General features: G+C 40.9%; 1 protein-coding gene and 1 long non-coding RNA gene across 2 annotated transcripts; one reads left to right on the top strand and one right to left on the bottom strand.

Annotated features, from left to right (window-relative positions):
- Positions 1-4,022: 4,022 nt before the first annotated feature.
- Positions 4,023-5,742, bottom strand: LOC128249415 (uncharacterized). The gene is made up of 2 exons (XR_008265524.1): positions 5,556-5,742; positions 4,023-4,211 (listed from the first exon to the last, which is right to left on the bottom strand). It is a non-coding gene; the product is annotated as an uncharacterized LOC128249415 (long non-coding RNA).
- Positions 4,653-19,885, top strand: LOC106870061 (zinc finger protein ZFP2). The gene is made up of 2 exons (XM_014916030.2): positions 4,653-4,876; positions 12,337-19,885. The coding sequence occupies exon 2, from the start codon at positions 12,960-12,962 to the stop codon at positions 14,814-14,816; it is 1,857 nt and encodes a 618-aa protein (XP_014771516.2). The 5' UTR covers positions 4,653-4,876; positions 12,337-12,959; the 3' UTR covers positions 14,817-19,885.
- The last annotated feature ends 688 nt before the right edge of the window (positions 19,886-20,573 follow it).

Here is a 20,573-nt window from a genome sequence, read left to right as displayed (position 1 = left end):
GAGCAGAGTTTGAATGTAGAGAAAGCATCAGAGAGAATGATGAGAGAAAGTGGTAGGAGAAAGCAGAGGGAGGATGTAGTAAGAAAGGCTGAAAGAGAGAGAGAGAGAGAGAGAGAGAGAGAGAGAGAAATGCTGAAAAGCATTGTAGAGGTAGAGGGGAGAGGAGAGGGCGAATGGAGTGAGGTAAGGAGAGGATGGAGGGAGGAGGATACCATAGAGGTGGGGAGGAGCTGAAGAGGAAAATATCTTGCATGGAGAGGTTGAGGAGGAGGAAAGAGAGAGAGAGAGAAAAAGAGAAAGAGATAGAGAGAGAAAGTAGAGGATGAAGTATCTTGTGTGGGAAGGCTGAGGGGAGAGATCACTGGAGGAGGAGCAGTGAGGGGGAGGGGGTGAATGCAACAAGAGCATCTCAGCCACCAACTCACGCATCACAGGCATCCTTTCTGCAATTCTTGCTCAATAGAATCAGTTTTCACCTTTATGGTATGTCATGTCATTACCAATTGTCACAGTCACTTGTCAATCTCTTTTGCAAGGTTCGGCATCTTTAGATCAGTTTTCACCAACTCTGTTCTTTGTCTTTCTAGGTTTCCTTGTTCCACTGTGTTTTCTCAGCACTTTTCTATGCCATTACCATCATCTACACAAATGTAGTCTTGTCTCTTGCAAATAACGTCTGATTCTTCAGAAACAGTTTTTCTCACAGCTCATTCGCACTATATTGTTTATGCATACTGACATGATTGATCCAGCAAGGCATACTCACCTGGCTTCCGTACTGGTGGCATGTATAAAGCACCATCCGAACGTGGCCGATGCCAGTGCCTCTTGACTGGCTCTCGTACTGGTGGCACGTAAAATGCACTATCCGAATGTGATCGATGCCAAGGCCACCGGATTGGCTCCTGTGCCAGTGGCATGTAAAAAGCACCCACTACACTCTCGGGGTTTTCTAACTGGCTCCTGTGCTGGTGGCACGTAAAAAGCACCCAGTACACTCTTGGAGTGGTTGGCATTAGGGAGGGCATCCAGCTGTAGAAACCTTACCAAATGAGATTGAAACCCGATGCAGCTCCCCAGCTTACCAGTTTTCGGTCAAACTGTCCAACCCATGCCAGCATGGAAAGGGACGTTAAATGATGATGATGATGATGATATATATGTGGATGGATGGATGGATGGATGGACTGGCGGACAAACAGACTGATGGATGGATGGATGGACGGACAGACAATCAGACAGACAGATAGATAGATAAATAGACACAGGTTTAGTGATGCAAACAGGAAAAACAGAACTCAAAACATAAGTGTATATATATATATATATATATATATATATATATATATTGATATTTAGTAGAACCAACAGAGTGACTCAAAGCCCGGAAGTTTCAAGTGTTAGCACTCCTCAAAAAGTTTGATAAGTGTTAATATATGAGTCTTGACCCTTGAGTCACTCTGTTGCTTCTACTTAATATTGATAAAAAAAATCTACACAGACAGATAGAGAGACAGACTGACATAGACAGATTTATAGATATATAAACAGATGGATTTATTTACTAATCTACAAAGAAATCCAAATCCAAATATATATACTTTACACACACACAGGGAGATGGAAAGGGAAAAGAAAAAAAGAGCAATAAATATAGATAAATACATAGCTAGTCTGTATATTGATAGACAGACGTATATATCTCCATAAATTGTTAGTCAGACAGACTTAGATGAAGATAAGTTACTTTCCAATAACTATTTCATATTTGCTTCAGTTTTGCTTAGCAAGTTTAGATGGAAAGGGTTCAGTTTTACAAGAAACTCCAGATATCATTTTGTACCAACACTGATTAATGGAAACACATCTTTTCTTCACTATTCTCTCGTTTATTCATGTCTTCATTTTCATCAAAACTGTTCAACCACCATCTTTTGTTATCACTAAATATTCCATTAAGAAATACAGACCTTTAGCCATTCACATTAAAAATGATACCTGTCTCGAATTTCATCAAACATTATTATCCGTTTCATATAAAGAGCAAAAAATTTTTACTGTTGTTGACCTTGTTGCAACATAAATGTCAAGTTCCAGTTTAATGGCTGAATGTTAGATGAATGGTGATGATATTTAACTTTAAAAGGATGGCAAGCTGGCAGAATCGTTAGAGATACTTAGTGGTATTTCATCTGACTTTACGTTCCGAGTTCAAATTCCGCCAAGGTCGATTAAATAAGTACCAGTTACGCACTGGGGTCAATGTAATCGACTTAATATCTTTGTTTGTCCTTGATTGTCCCCTCTATGTTTTGCCCCCCCCACCCTGTGGGCAATAAAGAAATAAATATTTGAGTTCAAATTCCGCCGAGGTTGACTTTGCCTTTCATCCTTTCAGGATCAGTTAAATAAGTACCAGTTACGCACTGGGGTCGATCTAATCGACTTAATCCCTTTCTCTGTCCTTGTTTGTCCCCTATGGGCAATAAAGAAATAAACATTTGAGTAGCATCACATCCCTTTAATGATAAATAGTATCTGGATCCCTTAAAATGCTCCAAATCTTAATGGATTCACTATCACTAAGGATCTCCCATGGTAGACACACATTCTTAACATAGCTAAAGCCACATCCTCAAAATTAGGCTCTCTCTTCAGGGCCCAGAAAACACCTCAACTCCCACCACTTCCTGACCCTCTACATGGCTCATGTGAAACCCAACAATGGCTTACTACTTCCATATCTGAGATGATGGCAGTGGTGGTATTGCTGTACACATTGATATCTTAAACACCTTTCAGAGAAAGACTTGTGATCGACTGAAATGCTCTGGCCTTTGTCCCTCAAACGTGCTGTCTCTTCTCACTACCTTTTTTATTACTGAAACTACAATGACTTCTGTTCCTTTACAACTAGTTGGTCTTGTGCCTTTCTATTGTCTATCCTCTACCAGCCTCCACACTAGCCAATAACCATCCATTCTGTCTTCTGGAATTTTGTCCCAGGTCTTTTCTGCTACTGTTTAAACCCTTAACTGCAGTAATCAGATTTATTCACTTAAAACGTCACCACCTTCCCTGATGACAACGAGTCAACAAAGGAACTGCTAAATAAACTAGCTAAATATTTCTCAAATTACAATCTATCATCTTTAAAAAAAGGTTGGAACATTTTGGTTCTTATAATCCCTAATATGAAAAAAAAAAATTTTTTAAATGATGCGATAGTCATGGTTTGAATGCCTTTGATAATGTTTGCTCGTTCAGAGTTGACCTGGGGATAAACTACAACGGGACATTGAAAGCACCCACGTATGATCATTCGACCTGCTAGAAATAGTTGTCAAACCCTTTAAATCGACCCTGACTGAATTACAAGAAGAAGAGGTACATTGGATAATATACAACTAAATAGCCCCCACCCCCACCCGAAAAAAAAACGTGATGGTCATGGTTGGTTGGAATACTTTTGACCATAAGTCTGCCCAATCAGGACTCATCTTGGGGTCAAGCAACACCACTTCCATCAGAACAACAATAATATTGACAATTCTTCCCTTTTGTGACAACCGAAATGTAGAGTTATAAGGAGAATGGCAGGAAAAGATGGTAAAAACGCGGACTATTTTTGGAGGGGTGGGGTAGTGAATCAAGTGACCAGCTTCAACGGGGAATCGAAACCGTGTTGGCGATTTGGTAATTTTCAGGTTTTGACAGCTGGAAATTGAGAAACGAATATTGGCGGCACTACGGTGATAATGGTAAGGTTTATCAGTGTAGATAACAACACGAACCACCAACAGAACATTTACGTGGTAGATCGAACCGCTAGAAACAACAGCTAACTCTCCCTTAAATCACGTTATCATCTTAAAAAAGGAAGGACATATAGGATAAGGTAATAAGGTAACACTAAATATGCAATGCCCGACAGGACAGTCACGGTTGGATTTAACTTCGATCATACATAAATCTGCTTCGCCGGGGATTGACATGAGGTTAAATAACAACAGCACTACAAGTTAGCTTTGGTTCAGTTTTATTTCCTATAATGAACGAAAAAGAGACGATGTATTTATAAGAAAATAAGACATCATCGCAAAAAGACCAGTTTCATGGAATCAATAACCGTCTTTGACTTTGCTTCCAGTCTGACTTGACAGCAAATGTGACCTAATTTCTCTTCAGTTTTACCACGTAATATCCGCGTACTGGAAAAATAAAAATATCTAATTTAAAATTAAAGCAATCAATCAGAAATTGCGATAATAAAATAAAATAATTTAAATTAAGAGAAACACAAAAATAAACTTCATAGCTTGTTTATAAGTCTTTCCACTTTTATAATTTCCTAAAAAATAAAACCCATTTAAAATTTAATTACACACACACACACATATATATATATGTATATATATATGTATGTGTGTATGTGTCTGTATTTGTATGTTTCATGTGTGTATATATATTTATATATATATGTGTGTGTATATATATATATATATATATATATGTCAGTGTGTATTTATATATACATGTATTATATATATTTATATTTGTGTATAATATAAAATAATATATATATGTGTGTGTGTGTGTGTGTGTGATCGTGTGTGTATGTATATAATGTAGGTAGCAGTTTACAATATCAAAAAAGTAGTGCGAGTCTATCGAGATTTAGTGCGGTCTTAACATTAAAAATGGCCACCCAACGTTAAAAGTGTAAAAATTCTCAAGACACACATAAAACAAACAAACAAGAGAAAACAAAAGACAATCCAAACAAAAATAGAAGACTTTCGGAAGAACAACAACCGAGCATTCGATGTAATTAAGAGACGGGAACTGAATACAAATACTGATTGATGTCCATGAAGTAAGTGTAAACTATGTCTTATCAAATACACCACATATGTCGTCCCCTCCCCATTGCTGTGGATTTCTCTTCTTCTGGTGAGTTATATATATACATATATATATATATATATGTATATATAAATTGTCTGGGTCTCTAGCAACATGGTTAAATATCTTGGTACGTTTTATGTTTCTTTCTCCATGTTATTTGTTACTTTTTCTAATGATTGTGTGTATATATATATATATATATAGTTTTCATTGAACTCTCATATATACGTTTAAATGTATTTGTGTATATAATATATATATATATATATATATATAACCGTTTTCCTAATTCACAAGTTTATCATACAGGAATATATATATATATATATATACTGTGTTCTATAAAAATGCTCATAATATACCTTACGTATATATATATATATATATATATATATATATATACAAATTTAGAAATAATATTTTGTATTGTCTACATTATTGTGCTTGTATATGAATGAATAGATAAATAACTGTACATAAATTTGTGTGTGTGTATATATATATATATATATATATATGTATGTATGTAGAAAGTATTGCAAATAAGTAAATGGAATGTTTCCATGAAAACACGCACACATATCCAGATACACACTCGTAGGCATACTACGAGGTGAGTGTTTTCAAAAGAAACATTATATACATACATGCAGACACACTGTGAATATGTAATCTCGTCCGTTGTTTATTGTGTCTTGTATATTTTTGGACTAATTCTGACAGATGTGGTTGTCATTAATTTCTGTTTGGGTCGGATTGTGCAACTCTCTGTCTAGGAACACACGCCAAAATGTATGGGAGAGCCTCGCTGGCCAGCTTTTATGGAGGGTTGTAGTGTCAGCAGAGGCAGGGGTAACTGAAGGGGAGAGAGAGAGAGAGAGAGAGAGAGAGAGAGAGAGAAAGAGAAGTAGTAGAAGAAACAAGTAACACACCTTCCGTACATAAACTAACCAGGAAGAAGCCTCTACGTGGTCCCGATACCTGCTTGAAAAGGCAGCTAAATCTGTTTCAAATAACTAACACACTGCCTTGTTTATAAAAGGAGAGACATACTGGAGGAAGTAGTCCTTGACATCCAAAAAAAGGACGTGGTGGTCACGACTGGAATACTCCAAATCATATGTCTGCTCAAATCAGGTCTATGCAAGTGTTAATCTGAAAGGTACCGCGTAGAACTCGACCTCCTGCAAATAGAAGCCGAGTTTCCTGCAGATCACTCGCCCTACCGTCTTAAAAAATAGGACACACCGGGTAATGCAATCCAAGATGTATCTGAATACGAAATTTCTTTGATTGTCATCGATCCCTTGGCGGTACTGCACAAGTGACTTACCTCTGCTTGAGGTCGAATTCACTTTTCATTCTTACGAGGTTGATGAAATAAAGTACCAGTTGAGCACTGGGGGGGGGGTAATGTAATCAACTATCCCCCTCCCCCAAATTTCAGGCCTACAAAAAGAATCGTTGTTGTTGAACTTTATGTTCTGATTTCAAATCACTCTTGGGTCAACTTGCCTTTTATCCCTCTGGGGTCAATAAAATGAAGTAGCAGTCAAGTGCTGAGATCGATTGCTGGCCTTGTGCCTCTAAATTATTATTATTATTATTATTATTATTATTATTATTATTATTATTATTATTATTGAAGGCAGCGAGCTGGCAGAATCATTAGCATGCCGGGCAAAATGCTTGGCCTTGTTTCGGCTGTCACTAAATTCTGAGTTCAAATTCCACCGAGGTTGACTTTGCCTTTCATCCTTTCAGTAACACTTAGTTACAACAATCAGGTAAAGTCAAGGCACACATACACACACACACACACACACACACACACACACATTTATACACAGACAGTAGAGCTTGGTGGATTCCTCTGGCTTGCCAGCTTCTGTCAAACCACTCAACCGACCCATGCCAGCATGAAAAACAGATGTTAAATGGTGGTGGTGGTGGTGGTGGTGATGATATACAATAGGCTTCTTTCACTTCAGTTTCCATCTACCAAATCCACTCCTAAGTTTTGGTTGACCTTGGGTTGTAGCAGAGAACATTTGTCACCCAATGGGACTGAACCTGTCAACTGCACGACCACATCCACATCCACCATTAATATATACAACAAGAGAAGAATCTGTAATGATTCTTAAACTACAACAACAATATCAGAGATTTCTATTATGGAAACAATATTCTGATTATTTCAGGGTGGCGAGCTGGCAGAAACGTTAGCACGCCAGGCGAAACACTTAGCAGTATGTTCTGAGTTCAAATTTCACCGAGGTCAACTTTGCCGTTCATCCTTTCAGTACTGGGGTTGCTTCATCTAATCAACTGGTCCCCTCCCCAAAATTTTGGGCCTTGTGCCTGGAGTAGAAAAGAAACGAATATTCTGATGATTTCAGTTGTACTATTGGTTGCTCTCCCAAAATGTTTGTTCATTTGACCTTTAGCATTTAACCTGGTCATATCTGGTCCAGTTGTTGTTGTTCTTTTCTGTTGAAACCAGCCAGATCTGACCTCTCCCACCTACCCCATAATGTCATTCTAAAAATAACCACTCACATCGTTAATGTCTCCAAGCTACAAGATAATACATGTATTTACCGTGCTAGCAGTGGTTGGACAGGGAGGTATTTGAGGCAGGATTTCATGGCTGGATGCTCTTCCTGTTGCCAACCCTTACCTGTTCTACAAATAAGAGATTTTATTATTCCACAGCCCTTTAAAAGCAGACAGTAATTGGTCATTATGTCAACAAGGAATAATGTATAGTGCCACACCCTAACAGTTGAGGGAACCCGTGGAAGAGGTAGACCCAGGAAGACCTGGGCTGAGGTGGTGAGGCAAGACCTTCGTACATTGGGCCTCACCGAGGCAATGACTACTGACCGAGACCTTTGGAAATGTGCTGTGCGTGAGAAGACCCGGCAAGCCAAGTAAGATCGTTGCCAGTGCCCCTGGACTGGTTCTTGTGCGGGTGGCACATGAGATGCACCATTTTGAGCGTGGCCATTGCCAGTACCGCCTGACTGGCTCCCTTAGGATTTTCGAGCGAGATCGTTGCCAGTGCCCCTGGACTGGCTTGTGCGGGTGGCACATAAAAGACACCATTTCGAGCGTGGCCGTTTTCGTGCGGGTGACACGTAAAAGCACTCACTACACTCTCTGAGTGGTTGGCGTTAGGAAGGGCATCCAGCTGTAGAAACTCTGCCAAATTAGACTGGAGCCTGGTGTTGCCATCCGGTTTCACCAGTCCTCAGTCAAATTGTCCAACCCATGCTAGCATGGAAAGCGGACGTTAAACGATGATGATGATCACTGTTTCACTCCAAGATAGACATTTTATTTTTTCATAGACACACACACACACATTATACATCCATAACTAGCACTACATTGGTTACTATGACGAGTGCTCCAGTCAATATGATCAACAGAACACCTGCTTGTGAAATAAACGTGCATGTGGCTGAGCACTCCACAGACACATGAACCCTTAACATAGTTCTCAGGGAGATTCAGCGTGACACAGAATGTGACAAGGTTGGCACTTTGAATTACATGTGCAGCTCATTTTTTTTTTTTTGTTGAAACTGGCCAGGTCCAGCTTCTTGCATCTCCCCTGCGTTGTCATTTCTAAACATAAACAGTCACATCATTGACATCTCAAAACTATGAGATAAATCACAATTGATTCAAAGCAATGTGAATAGATAAGCATTACATTTAACTGAATAATCTGAATGCTAAGTGGTTAAAACAGGAAGTTTGTATTTGTATTGTAGAAACAGGTCAGTCTCTGTTGGGTTGGTATCAAAAGGCCTAGCGTTATTTTATTCTTTTGAAATATTTACTAAGTCAATTACTTGTCGGATTTGTTTCCAATTCTGTTGTAAAATTCTATTGACATTTGTTTTAGAAGCAATACGAGTCTTTAGGCCTCATTTTAAAACTTATTATAAACATTCAGGCATGCTATTGTTCTATTTCATTCAAGTCAAAAAGTGATGAGCTGGCAGAATTGTCTGCTCAGATTGTTAGGCAAATTGCTTAGCGACAGTTCTTCTGCTTTCGTGCTCTGAGTTCAAATGAGGCTGAGACCAGCGTTGCCTTTCATCCTTTTGCAGTCGTTAAAAAAAAAGGACCAGTTGAGCACTGGGGGCAGGGTTTGATGTAATTCACTTAACCCTTCCCCCTCAAAATTGCTGGCCTCGTGTCAAAATTAGAAAGGAAATTTCATATCTTTTGTCTTTTGCTTATTTCAGTCATTAGCCTGTGGCCATGCTGGGGCACCATCTTGAAAGAGTTTAGTCGAACGAATCGATTCCAGTACTTTTTTTTCCCTAAAGCTTGGTACTTATTCTGTCGATCCCTTTTGCCAAACTGCTAAGTTATGGGTATGTAAACACTGGTTGTCAAGCGATAGTGGGGGACAAACACACATACACATCATCATCATCATCAGCATAATCATCATTTAGCCTCCATTTTCCATTCTGGCATGGGCTGGATGGTTTGACAGGAAATAGCCAGCTTAGAGGGCAGCACCAAGCTCCACTGTCTGTTTTAGCATGGTTTTTACAGCTAGGTGCCCTTCCTAATGCCAACCACATTACAGACTGGACTGGGTGCTTTTTACATGGCACCAATGATGGGCTTCTTTCAGTTTCCGTCTACCAAATCCACTCACACGGCTTTGGTCGGCCCAAGGCTATAGCAGAAGACACTTGCCCAAGGTGTCACGCAGTGGGACTGAGCCTGGTGTCATTTGGTTGGGAAGCAAACTTCTGACCACGCAGTCATACCTGTGCCTATAACGAATTGTTTGCAAAAAAATGTCTGTACGGTTACTATGTTGAGTTACGTCCCTTTATGACAAAAACTAACTTAACCCACTCGTGGAGAAGGGGTGGGGTAAAGACTGAAAATAGGGGGTTGACAAATTGGCATATTTTAATATAATTAAGATGCTTTCAAGCATTTTAGACTTATTTAATGTGATGGCAAAGGAGGTAGAATTATAAAGTTGCAAATTTTTATTTTGTCTTATTCAGATAGCAAGATGGAGGGCAAAAAGCGTCACTGTCCCGGTGGGTCGGTGGGAGCTGGTACCTGTCAGTTTGAGAACTGCTGACTTAGCTAGTCAACAAATAGAGATTGTTGAAATAAGTACCAGAGTGAAATAAATGCTGGGGGTCTGTATGATCAATTATAAACAATCCTCAAAGGTGTTGCCCCAGCATGGCCTCAGTCCAATGACTGACACTAGTAAAACAAGGAAGTATGCAGCTGTTGGATTCATGAAGCATTACTTTTGTCTTTAATCTAAGAAAATTACTTTGACTAACTAATGAGGGAACCTCTATATGGTTGTTTGACCTGCTTAAACATAGCAACCAAATCTTCCTCAACTCACATTCTACTATCTCCAAATAGAAGATTCTAGATATACCTGTTCTTCGTGTTCTGTGTCTGCAGGTGTTGGTGCTTTTGGAGCTCCGTGCCAAAGTCTGAAGAATCCGGCTTTTTCTAGAGAAAGATATGGCAGTGGTTACCTGTTACCTTCTGCTGCTTTGTTTGCAGTTTGCTCTCTTAATCTGACATCAGAACATGCCTTACATACCTATGGGCTTGTGTGACACTAGGGGCCACCGACCCTCCTCCTGGGCCTGTATGCCTTAGCCACAGAACCATCTGCTATATGGTCCATAACTAGGCACCCTGACTAATACTACCAGCTCCGGCCAGAATGAACCTGAAGAGTGGTGTTGATTAAGGAGTAACTCCAAACTCCTGGACTCCCAAGCTGGAGCCTCACCACTGGATACAGTTTAGTGCCTAGCCTGTGGGATGGTCACTGCTGGAATGGATCTGAAACACGCCAACATCGGTTGTCAAGCGATAGTGGGTGGATAAACAGACACACAAATACACACACATACACATACGACGGGCTTCTTTCAGTTTCCGTCTACCAAATCCACTGACAAAGCTTTGGTCGGCCCGAGGCTGTAATAGAAGACACTTGCCTAATGTGTCACGCAGTGGGACTGAACCCGGAAGCATGTGGTTGGAAAGCAAGTTATGCAGTGACGTTTCTGGTGTGTGCTGCTCAAGGTGGCCCTTGAGTTTGCCTCACCTTCCGAGTCCCCAAGCCTATGTAGGCTTATACAGCGGACCCAAAAGCGCCGTCCGGAGCCCAACCGCCCACTCTTCGACTCGTCTCTCCCCACTCCCCTCACCCCAGCTACGCTACTAAACTTTTACTTCCGTGTGTATATATTTGAACAAAGTGCCGGGACGGAGAACAAACTTCTTTGTTTATATGGTGTACATTTTGTCGATATATATATATATATATATATATATATAAACAGTTGACCTGGGTTAAGTAATTAGACAACGAACCAATCAATTTGCAATTAAAACCTAAGATGACCTGATAACGAGTTTAAGGTTTTAACAGACGGGAAAACCTTGAGAGCAAAAACGGAAATAAAAGAAAAATCTTGGTTGAAGTGACTGTAACAAGGGAGGTAATCCTTGATACTACAAAGCTGGTTTTCCAACCACCCGTTGCCTCCCTACACTCACGCATTTCGTTGTCGCATCCAATACACAGAAGCGCTTACTCTCTCTCTCTCTCTCTCTCTCATATACACAGACACACAATTAAGTTCATCTTTAAATATCTATTGCTTACATAAATGTATCCCTAGATTTGCACGCATGCACTCAAGCACATCTCATGGTCTCTATCTCCCCCCCCCCCAACGCATACATATTCTGTATGACTTTCGCACACACGGACCAAGTATTTGGCCTCTACACACAACCCCTACACGTGCTTAAATACTTTTCATTTTATTTAGAAAATAAAATGAAAAGTAAAAGTTTTCTTACCTGCTTCATTGATTTGCTGCTTCCTTTTAATAATCTTTTCTACTCTAGGCATAAGGCTTGAAATTTGGGGGCAGGAGATAGTAGATTATGTTGTCCCCGGTGCTTGGCTAGTACTTAATTTATCGACTCTGAAAGGATGAGAGGCAAAGTCAACCTCGGAATTTGAACTCGAAACATTAAAAATGGATGAAGTATCCCTAAGCATTTTGTTCTCAACATGCTAACAATTCTGCCTATCTCACCTTCCTTTTAATAAACATTGCTGCTTCTTCATTTTAGAAAATAACTATTTTTAAATCTCACAACGAGAGATATTCAGCAACAGTACTTTGGAGTAAAGATTATTTTCCAACATAACATTGTGTTGTATAGCCAGCTGGAGACGATGTCTCCCGGGGTTAAATTACAGCAACATTCGTTCTAAACCAGGACTGCCATGTTATGTTTGGCAAACAATGTTTGCTTCTTCATCTTATTTGAACTCCATTTTATCAATTTTTTTTTTCTTCTTTTGTTTCATTCCAGATGTACACAATCTAGATGTTTCCTGTTTGTTCGATCAAGTCAACCCAAACTTCTGATTGTGCCGAGATCAGCTTCTTTCGATGGGGGTCCTGCATTCACTCAAGCTGAACTCTAACACAGATGATGATGATGATCTGTATCACATATAGCAAGGGTGGTGTTGGGGGTGAAGGAGGTCATGTCATTTCTGTGGTCCAGCAGCGGGCATTTCGTGCCCTTTTCCTCCCCTACCTCTCCCACCTCACTCCTGCCACATTCTTACTGAATCCTTCAACTGGAATTTGAACCTGAACACCATCTGACTCTAAGTTGTCAAGCCCCGAGGGCTGCATTGAAGTAGGGAACATTGCTGGGGTTCTGTGTAGATCTATATTTCAGGGACTGTTAGACTGGTTTTAAATCTACACAGGAAAGGAACTGACTTCACATACATACCTAAATGTGTGTATATATATATATATGAGCACATAGCCAGAAGAATATATACACAGACATTCCAACATAACAGTATAACACACAGCTATATATTGCTTCCACACATGTGTATGCAGAAGGCTATATACATATCCATTATATACTAAGCTATCACAACTGCACACCTAAATGCATACTGCACTTGTGTTATGGAGCATATACTGGATAGTAACAGTTTAATAGCAGTAACAACAACACCAATAACTGCAGCAGTAGCAATAGCAACAACAACCACTAGCGCTATCACCACCACTACTACATCTCTTCCTGGCTATGAACTAACAGAAGGTGTTGTACACACTGTGAGCAACGAGCTGCAACCAAACAGCACCAAGGCACTTGGCCGAACGACTTGCAACATCTGTGGCAAAGCATTCAGTCGCTATGACAACCTGGAACGCCACAAATTGACTCATCAAGCTGTGAAACCATTCAGCTGTGACCTCTGCAGCAAATCATTCTCTCGTAAGACCCACCTCAACCGGCACCAAGCGATCCACACAGGTGAGAAACCTTTCAAGTGTAGCGTGTGTGGGTTCGGCTTCTCCCAATACGTGAACCTCGTGCGGCACATGCGCACGCACGACAACACAGCCATGTCTACTATTGTATACGAAGGTGCAGTGCCACCGACCTCCGACCGACCTTACAAGTGCACCCTCTGCCAGCGTGCGTACATACGCAACTCGGACTTCTTGCGGCACGTGAAAAGCCATGGAGAGGCTGCCGGTCAGAACGTGGTGATGGCCAAGGTGCCAGTAACGGTCATGATGACCCCACAACAAGCACCGCAACCACAACAACAGCAACTGCAGCTGACGCAGACGACAACATCCCTCCCTCAGACGCCAACTGCCTTCCAACACGAGAACCCATTCAAGTGTAACCTGTGTGGTGCTGTGTTCGCTGCAAACGGGGACCTCACCAAACACATGAGGCAGCACCGCAATGAGCTTGGGCGCAGTGACGACACTAAGACCTTCCCCATCACGAATGGCTATGTGCACCAAGTGCAACAACTGCCCCAGGAGAATTACTATGACAGCAGTCGGCCATATATTTGCAACGTGTGCGGCCGGACATTCTCTCGGAACGGCGACCTCACTAGACACATGCGCTCACATCCGGAGAGTGCATACGACTGCAAAGAGTGTCTGAAGGCACTGACTGAACGGCAGGATGCAAGTGCACAAGGAAAAGTGCAGTCTGCTCCATTGTACAAGTGCAACGTGTGCGGGAAGACGTTTTCAAACAACAGCTACTTTGAGCGTCACCAGAAACAGCACTCGCAAGAGAAACCGTTCAGCTGCGACGTGTGTGGCAAGGCATTTCTGCAAAAGTATCACATGATGGTGCACAAGCGGACGCACACCGGGGAGCGGCCCTTCCCGTGCCAGCTGTGTGGGTTTGCATTCACACGCAAGGACCATCTGGTGCGACACCAACGGCTCAACAAAAACGGAGGGAAGCTGAGCTGTGTTCCACAGAATGCACTGATTAACAACCTGCAACAACAGCAGCAGCAAGGGCAGTTTCAGACTGCGCAGCAATTGCAGGAACAACAACAACAACAGCTTCATGAACAACAACAACAACAGCAGCTTCATGAACAGCAGCAACCTCAAGAACAACAACACTTACAGCAACAACAACTGCAGGAACAACAGCAGCAGCTGCAGGAACAGCAGCAGCAGCTGCAGGAACAACAACAGCAGCAGCTGCAAGAACAGCAGCAACAACAACAGCAGCAGCTGCAAGAACAACAACAGCAGCAACTGCAGGAGCAGCAGCTGCAAGAACAACAGCAGCAGCAACTGCAGGAACAGCTGCAAGAGCAGCAATTGCAAGAGCTACAAGACCAACAGCAGCAGCTGCAAGAACACCAGCTGCAGGTGCATCAGCAACAGCAACAGTTGGTGGTCAGTGTTGTAGAACCAAATGGTGCAGGTGTTGTTGCACAGGCACAAGGTGTCGCCACCGCAATGCCTCACTACATCAACATTTGACCTTCCTTACCAAACTTGACCTCTTGACCAAACTTGACCTCTTGACCAAACTTGACCTCTTTATCAAACTTGACCTCTTGATCCTGCTGAATAATCTCCAACTCCCTCGCCCTAACTTAACTCTTTCTTGCCTGTCCTCTCTATTATTTCTTGTCTCGTCTTAATCTCTCGCAACCTCCCTAACCGGTTGCCTCTCCTACTCCCCCCCATCCCATGCCTTAGCCTCTCCTAAACTGTTTTGGTACATCTTAACCTAATCTCACTTGTACTCATATAATTCCTTTTGACTTCTCATCACTTGTCATAGACTTCTTGGATCTGACCTCCGTTGATCCAGCCGGTCAGTTTCTTCGGACCCTATGTCTCCCTAATGTCACTTCCTCTAACCAGACACGCCCTCTCCATCTCTCAAATGTCTCTTCTCTTACCCTGATCTCACCTCTATACTCCCCCCACGTGACCTCGCCAAAAGACTTTGAGGTCAGCACTCTCGAACCAGTGACCTTTGTATTAGCCCATGGTTTGCTGTCAGGACTAACGATGAGGTGGGAAGAGGTTGCCTCCAATGTCTGGTGTCTGTGGGAATTTCGCACATACTCACACACACACACACACGCATGCGTGCACACTGAAGTGTTCTGGTCTAACGTTCTGAAGTGTTCTGGTCTCACTAATGAGGTGGTGTTGGGGATGTTTTGGACAACACAATATTATTGTTGGACAGGGAGACACATACACACATGAATATACTCTTACTCATACACACAGGGACTAAAACAAGTTATGCACACACAGCCATACATATACACACACACAAATTACTATGGTCAGCTGTGAAAAATTCTGAGACAATGTGATGGCCTTAAATTTGGTTTAAATTGGAGACAAGTGAAAGAGGACGTGTGTGTGTGTGATGGAGGAGCTAGATGTATGAGGAAGTTGTGTTATTGCTGCTACGCGTAAAGTACATCCCTTAATCAGGTCTGAGGTCTCGTAATTGAACGCTTAGCTTACTGGCTAGGACATCTGTGTCAGCTAAGACAGTCTTTTTTTTCAACATGTAGCCATCTTTGACAAGCATCACCATAACATCTTTTGGACCAGCATATTATTGTCATATCATATATGATACCAGTAATCTATTATCACTGAAACTGTTGTTGACATGTTACAGAAACATGTGGGGACCTGGTCACATGTATGTTAGGTTGGTGACCTGCAATGATGCGGTCATAACCTGAGGGGATGATAAATAGGTCAACTTTGCCTTTTGTTCTTTTGGGATTAATAGAATACTGTACCAGCCAAGTACTAATGGCCTCTACCCCCATCAAAATTACTAGCCTTGTACTGAAATCTGGAACCATAATTATTGTTTACAATAGATAATGAAGTTCTGTGGTTAGTCTTAATATGTGAGGCCAACTATTATTATACTAGGGTGACTTAAGAGACATTGTTATGTACATCAACAACAGATTGACTGTTATGAGATATAAATGTGGAACAAAATGAAGCATTTCATAATAGGTAAGACTGTATGGACATGATGACGGTTTTTGAGGAAGGTATGTCATAGGTAAGGCGTGTAACATAAATATAATTGGCTGAGATCAGTGTTAGGGGAGACTGCAAAGATACGTCACAGTGAGACCATGAATGATAACCCGATTGCTTTGTTTTCTTCTTGTTTTGATTTCATCCCTTTGGGGTTGATATAATAAGTACCAGTCATATATTGAGGTTGATTCAATTCACTACACACCTTCCCTATGAATTTTCAACTTTGTGTCAAAGTTAGAAATTATTATTATTATTATCAAAGGTGGTCAGCTGGCAGAATCGTTAGCATGCTGGGCGAAATACTTAGCAGTATTTTGTCTGTCTTTACTTTTTGAGATCAAATTCTGCCAAGGTCAACTTTGCCTTTCACCCTTTCAGGGCCAATGAAATAAGTACTGGGATCAATGTGATCAACTGTCCCCTCCCCCAAATTTTCAGGCCTTGTGCCTATAGTAGAAAGGATTATTATTATTATTATTATGAACGTAGTGATCAGACAAAATGTTTGTGGCATTTCATTCCACTCTTTACGTTCTGAGTTCAAATCCTGCCACAGTCAACTTTGCCTTTTACCCTTTCGAGGAGGTCAATAAAATATACATTCCCAGCCAAATACTGGGAGAGAGGTGTGTGTGTGTGTGGGGGGGGGTGCAATGTAATCAAATTGGTCCCTGCCCCTACAAAATTGCTTACCTTGTGCTAAAATCTGAAGCCATGACTACTACTACTACTACTAATACTACTACTACTACTACTACTACTACTACCACTACTAAATATGAAATAATGAAGTGCGGTGCAACAGATGGTTGAGTACCAGACTGATTGAGGGCTGCATGGCGTTTAGGTTTTGTTTCTACGCATTAAGATTGTGAAGGCGTGTGGCCCAGTGGTTTGGGATGTTCAGCTCATGTTCATGAGGTGGGTTCAATTCTTGGACCAAGCAGTATGTCATGTCTTTGAACAGGACATTTCATTTCACATTGCTCCAGCTTACTTGTAAGCATAAGAGCCAGCTGGAGCACTGGTGCTACTTATTCTCTGCAACCCTACCCAGGTGTCAAATTTTCCAGGTTCTACTGGATAATGGGTAGGAGGCCCCAGAAGTTGTCTCAGTCTGCTTGCGACTACATAGGACCCCCTAAAACAATTAGCAAAACTATGGTCTCGTGTCACCAAGCCATACTTGCCCATCCATGACTAACAGCTGGTTGTATTATACTGTTTCACCCCCTAAATTCTGGGGTCATGATGTTAATACCAGTTATATGCTGGGGTGGAGGATAATTGATCCAATTGATTACACCACTCCCAAAATATGTGTGATTTTGTTGTGCTAAGGTTTTGTTGTTATTGTTAACACCAGCCCAACTCTGACCAAGCAGACCCATGATGAAAGAGTATTCCAACCATGACCATGCCATCTGTTTTGTATACCAGGGACTTCATTGTCCAATCTGTCCTCTCTGTGTTTTTATTTTCAACCATGGTCTATTGAATTGCATTATTCACTGTGTCAGCCCCTTTTTATCAGATGGTTGGCTGTTCTTGGCGGGAGTGAATTTAGGACCCCTTCACTGGAGAAGGAATACCAATAAATGTTTGATAAGGGCTGTGAAAATTCACAACCCTTTAGCATTTAATCTAGCCATGTCTGGCCCAGATATTCTGCCTGTTTTACATTAAAACTGACCAGATCCAATGTTCCAGAGCTACTTTACAATGTCATTCTAAAAAATATACAAACACACCATTGAAATCTTGAAACTACAAGTCAATGTGTCACTAATTGAAAACAATGTGAATAAATAGACAACATGGTTGACAAAGAGATCTGAATCTTAAAGACGACTGAAGCTGATTTTCTGACTGGATAAGTGGGCCCCTTTTGGTATCTCTTTATCCCTTGAGTAAATGATCCACATTATGTACCTGACAATGAAGTGGATAAGGGTGTGTCCGATTCATTAGAAGGCTGCTGGGTGGTGGGGTTGCAGTAAGGTACCCAAGTTGAATTGGGTGTATTGGGGTACGATTTAGCTTCCTGTATGAGACCAATGCAATAGAGAAGTACACAGGTTGATAAGATAGTCATTAGATAGACAAGTGAGATGAAGACAACTAGATGGACAGGTGACAGGCAAACACAATTAGGTCACAAATGCCACTAGCCAGAAATGACAAGGCACATGGCTACTTTAACAGATTAAAAATAGGGACTACTTGATAAATGGGTGCCAAGAAATTCCTAATCAATTAATCTGTTTGTTGAACTTAATTATTTAATTAACATTGAATCTATTGCAGTTTATGCTGTATTAAATACTGAAGACATTTAGTTTTGGTCTCTTAATTTTTGAGAGAACTTTCACTGCTGCCACATTGCAACTCCCTGTTGTTTGTACCTGTGTGATTGACTGTTTGATCTGAAGTCTGTGAGATACAAGAGAGAGAGAGAGAATGATGGAGTGGCAGACTATAAGAGAGGAAGACCTGAGAAGAAGTGGTAAAGACGTGTGTGAAGGTGTGGAAGCCTAGTGGTTAGGCTCTTGCTCTCACGATTCTGGCTCCAACTCCTTTGCGTTCTTGAGTAAAAGACTTCGTTTCACTCTGCCCTAGCCCTCCCCTTTCAATCGGTGGGGAATGTCGGGCCGGTCGCCTTGCCAGCGGGGGGTGGCGTCATTTGAAGGTTAAAACACTACAAAAGTGCATTGTGACCGGCGATGTGTAACAATATCTGATAGCCTGGTCAGTCACGTGATATATATATATATATGCACACACACACACATATGCATGCATACAGAGAGAGAGAGAGAAGAGGTTCTATAGCACTGGAGCTGTTATTTTTACAATCAATTGAAACTTAGTCTAAGGGAGAGAAGCAGCAGCTTTTGTTTAAACAAGAACTTTGTGAAAATGTGAAGACCAAGACAGGTCATCCAACATTGCTATATATATATATATATATATATATTTCCAAGAACATTGTGGAAATTTGACAACCGAGAGGGGTCCTACATTGTAATATAAAACATTTATTTCCATGAACTTTGTGGAAATGTGCAGACTAAGAGAAGTCCTACAGTTGTAATATAAAAAAAAAAAAAATAATATATTTCTGTGAACTTTTGTGGAAATCCGGGGACCAAAAGAGGTCCCACGTTGTTACATAATTATATTTCCGTGAACTTTGTGGAATGTCAGAACAAAGAGAAATCCTATATTGTAATATATATTTCCTTCTATGTTAAAACTACCTTTTTTTTCTATTCTGGACATTGAAGAAGGTAGAGGAAATTGGAAAAAAAAAAAATGAAAACCAATGCACTAACAAACAAAAAAACAATGTAAACACAAGCATGGACGTATTGTGTAGACATTTTACATATAGCCCTGCTGTCATACACCTGTATGCACAGCTGCAATGCCATGTAGAATACTATATAGCAGTACCACACTACATATTATTGTCATTGAATAAAGAAGAGAAAACAAATAATAAATTGAATTTGTCCTGCATATTAAATAACGGTAAGATGGACAATTCGTCGACAGACAACTTACAGGTAGGACAATTGACCAATTGGACAATCTGTCAGTTTTGTCAATAATATAGGCCCACCCTTTGTATAGAAGCTTTCTGCCTCCTCATTCCATTTTGATGAACTCCATGATTGATACTTCCACATGTCAACTTATTGTCCAATCGATGAATTGTCTGCACTTTACTATCACCTGAGTGAATGGTTAAAGATAACAATGTTGCCATGTCACTAGCTCTGTGTTTGTACATCTTACTGGTTGTATAGGAATCAACAGGTAGGTTACAACTCGGTGATGTAGACCAATGATACTCAACCATGTTTTGCCGATGGACCCCTTTGATCCCCCCCTTTTTTTTTTTACTCACCTGCACCCCCATAGCCAATTCCTGTTTAAAAAAATCTCCTTGTATTTTTATAATTGAATATTGTAAGATATTATTTTTTAAAAAAATTGTGAAGCTATTTTGTGTCTTAGAAGTAGAACCGATTCATTCCTCTTTTACTTGTTTCAGTCATCTGACTGCGGCCATGCTGGAGCACCACCTTTAGTCGAGACAATCGACCCCAGGACTTATTCTTCGACCCCTTAGCATTCAGATTATTCTGTCTAACTTGATACTCATTTATTCACATTGTTTTGAATTAA

The sequence above is a fragment of the Octopus bimaculoides genome, chromosome 14 (genome assembly GCF_001194135.2).
Source record: "Octopus bimaculoides isolate UCB-OBI-ISO-001 chromosome 14, ASM119413v2, whole genome shotgun sequence".
Classification (NCBI taxonomy): domain Eukaryota; kingdom Metazoa; phylum Mollusca; class Cephalopoda; order Octopoda; family Octopodidae; genus Octopus; species Octopus bimaculoides.
The sequence above is the reverse complement of the archived record's forward strand: the minus strand, read 5'-3'. Positions and strand labels throughout refer to the sequence as shown.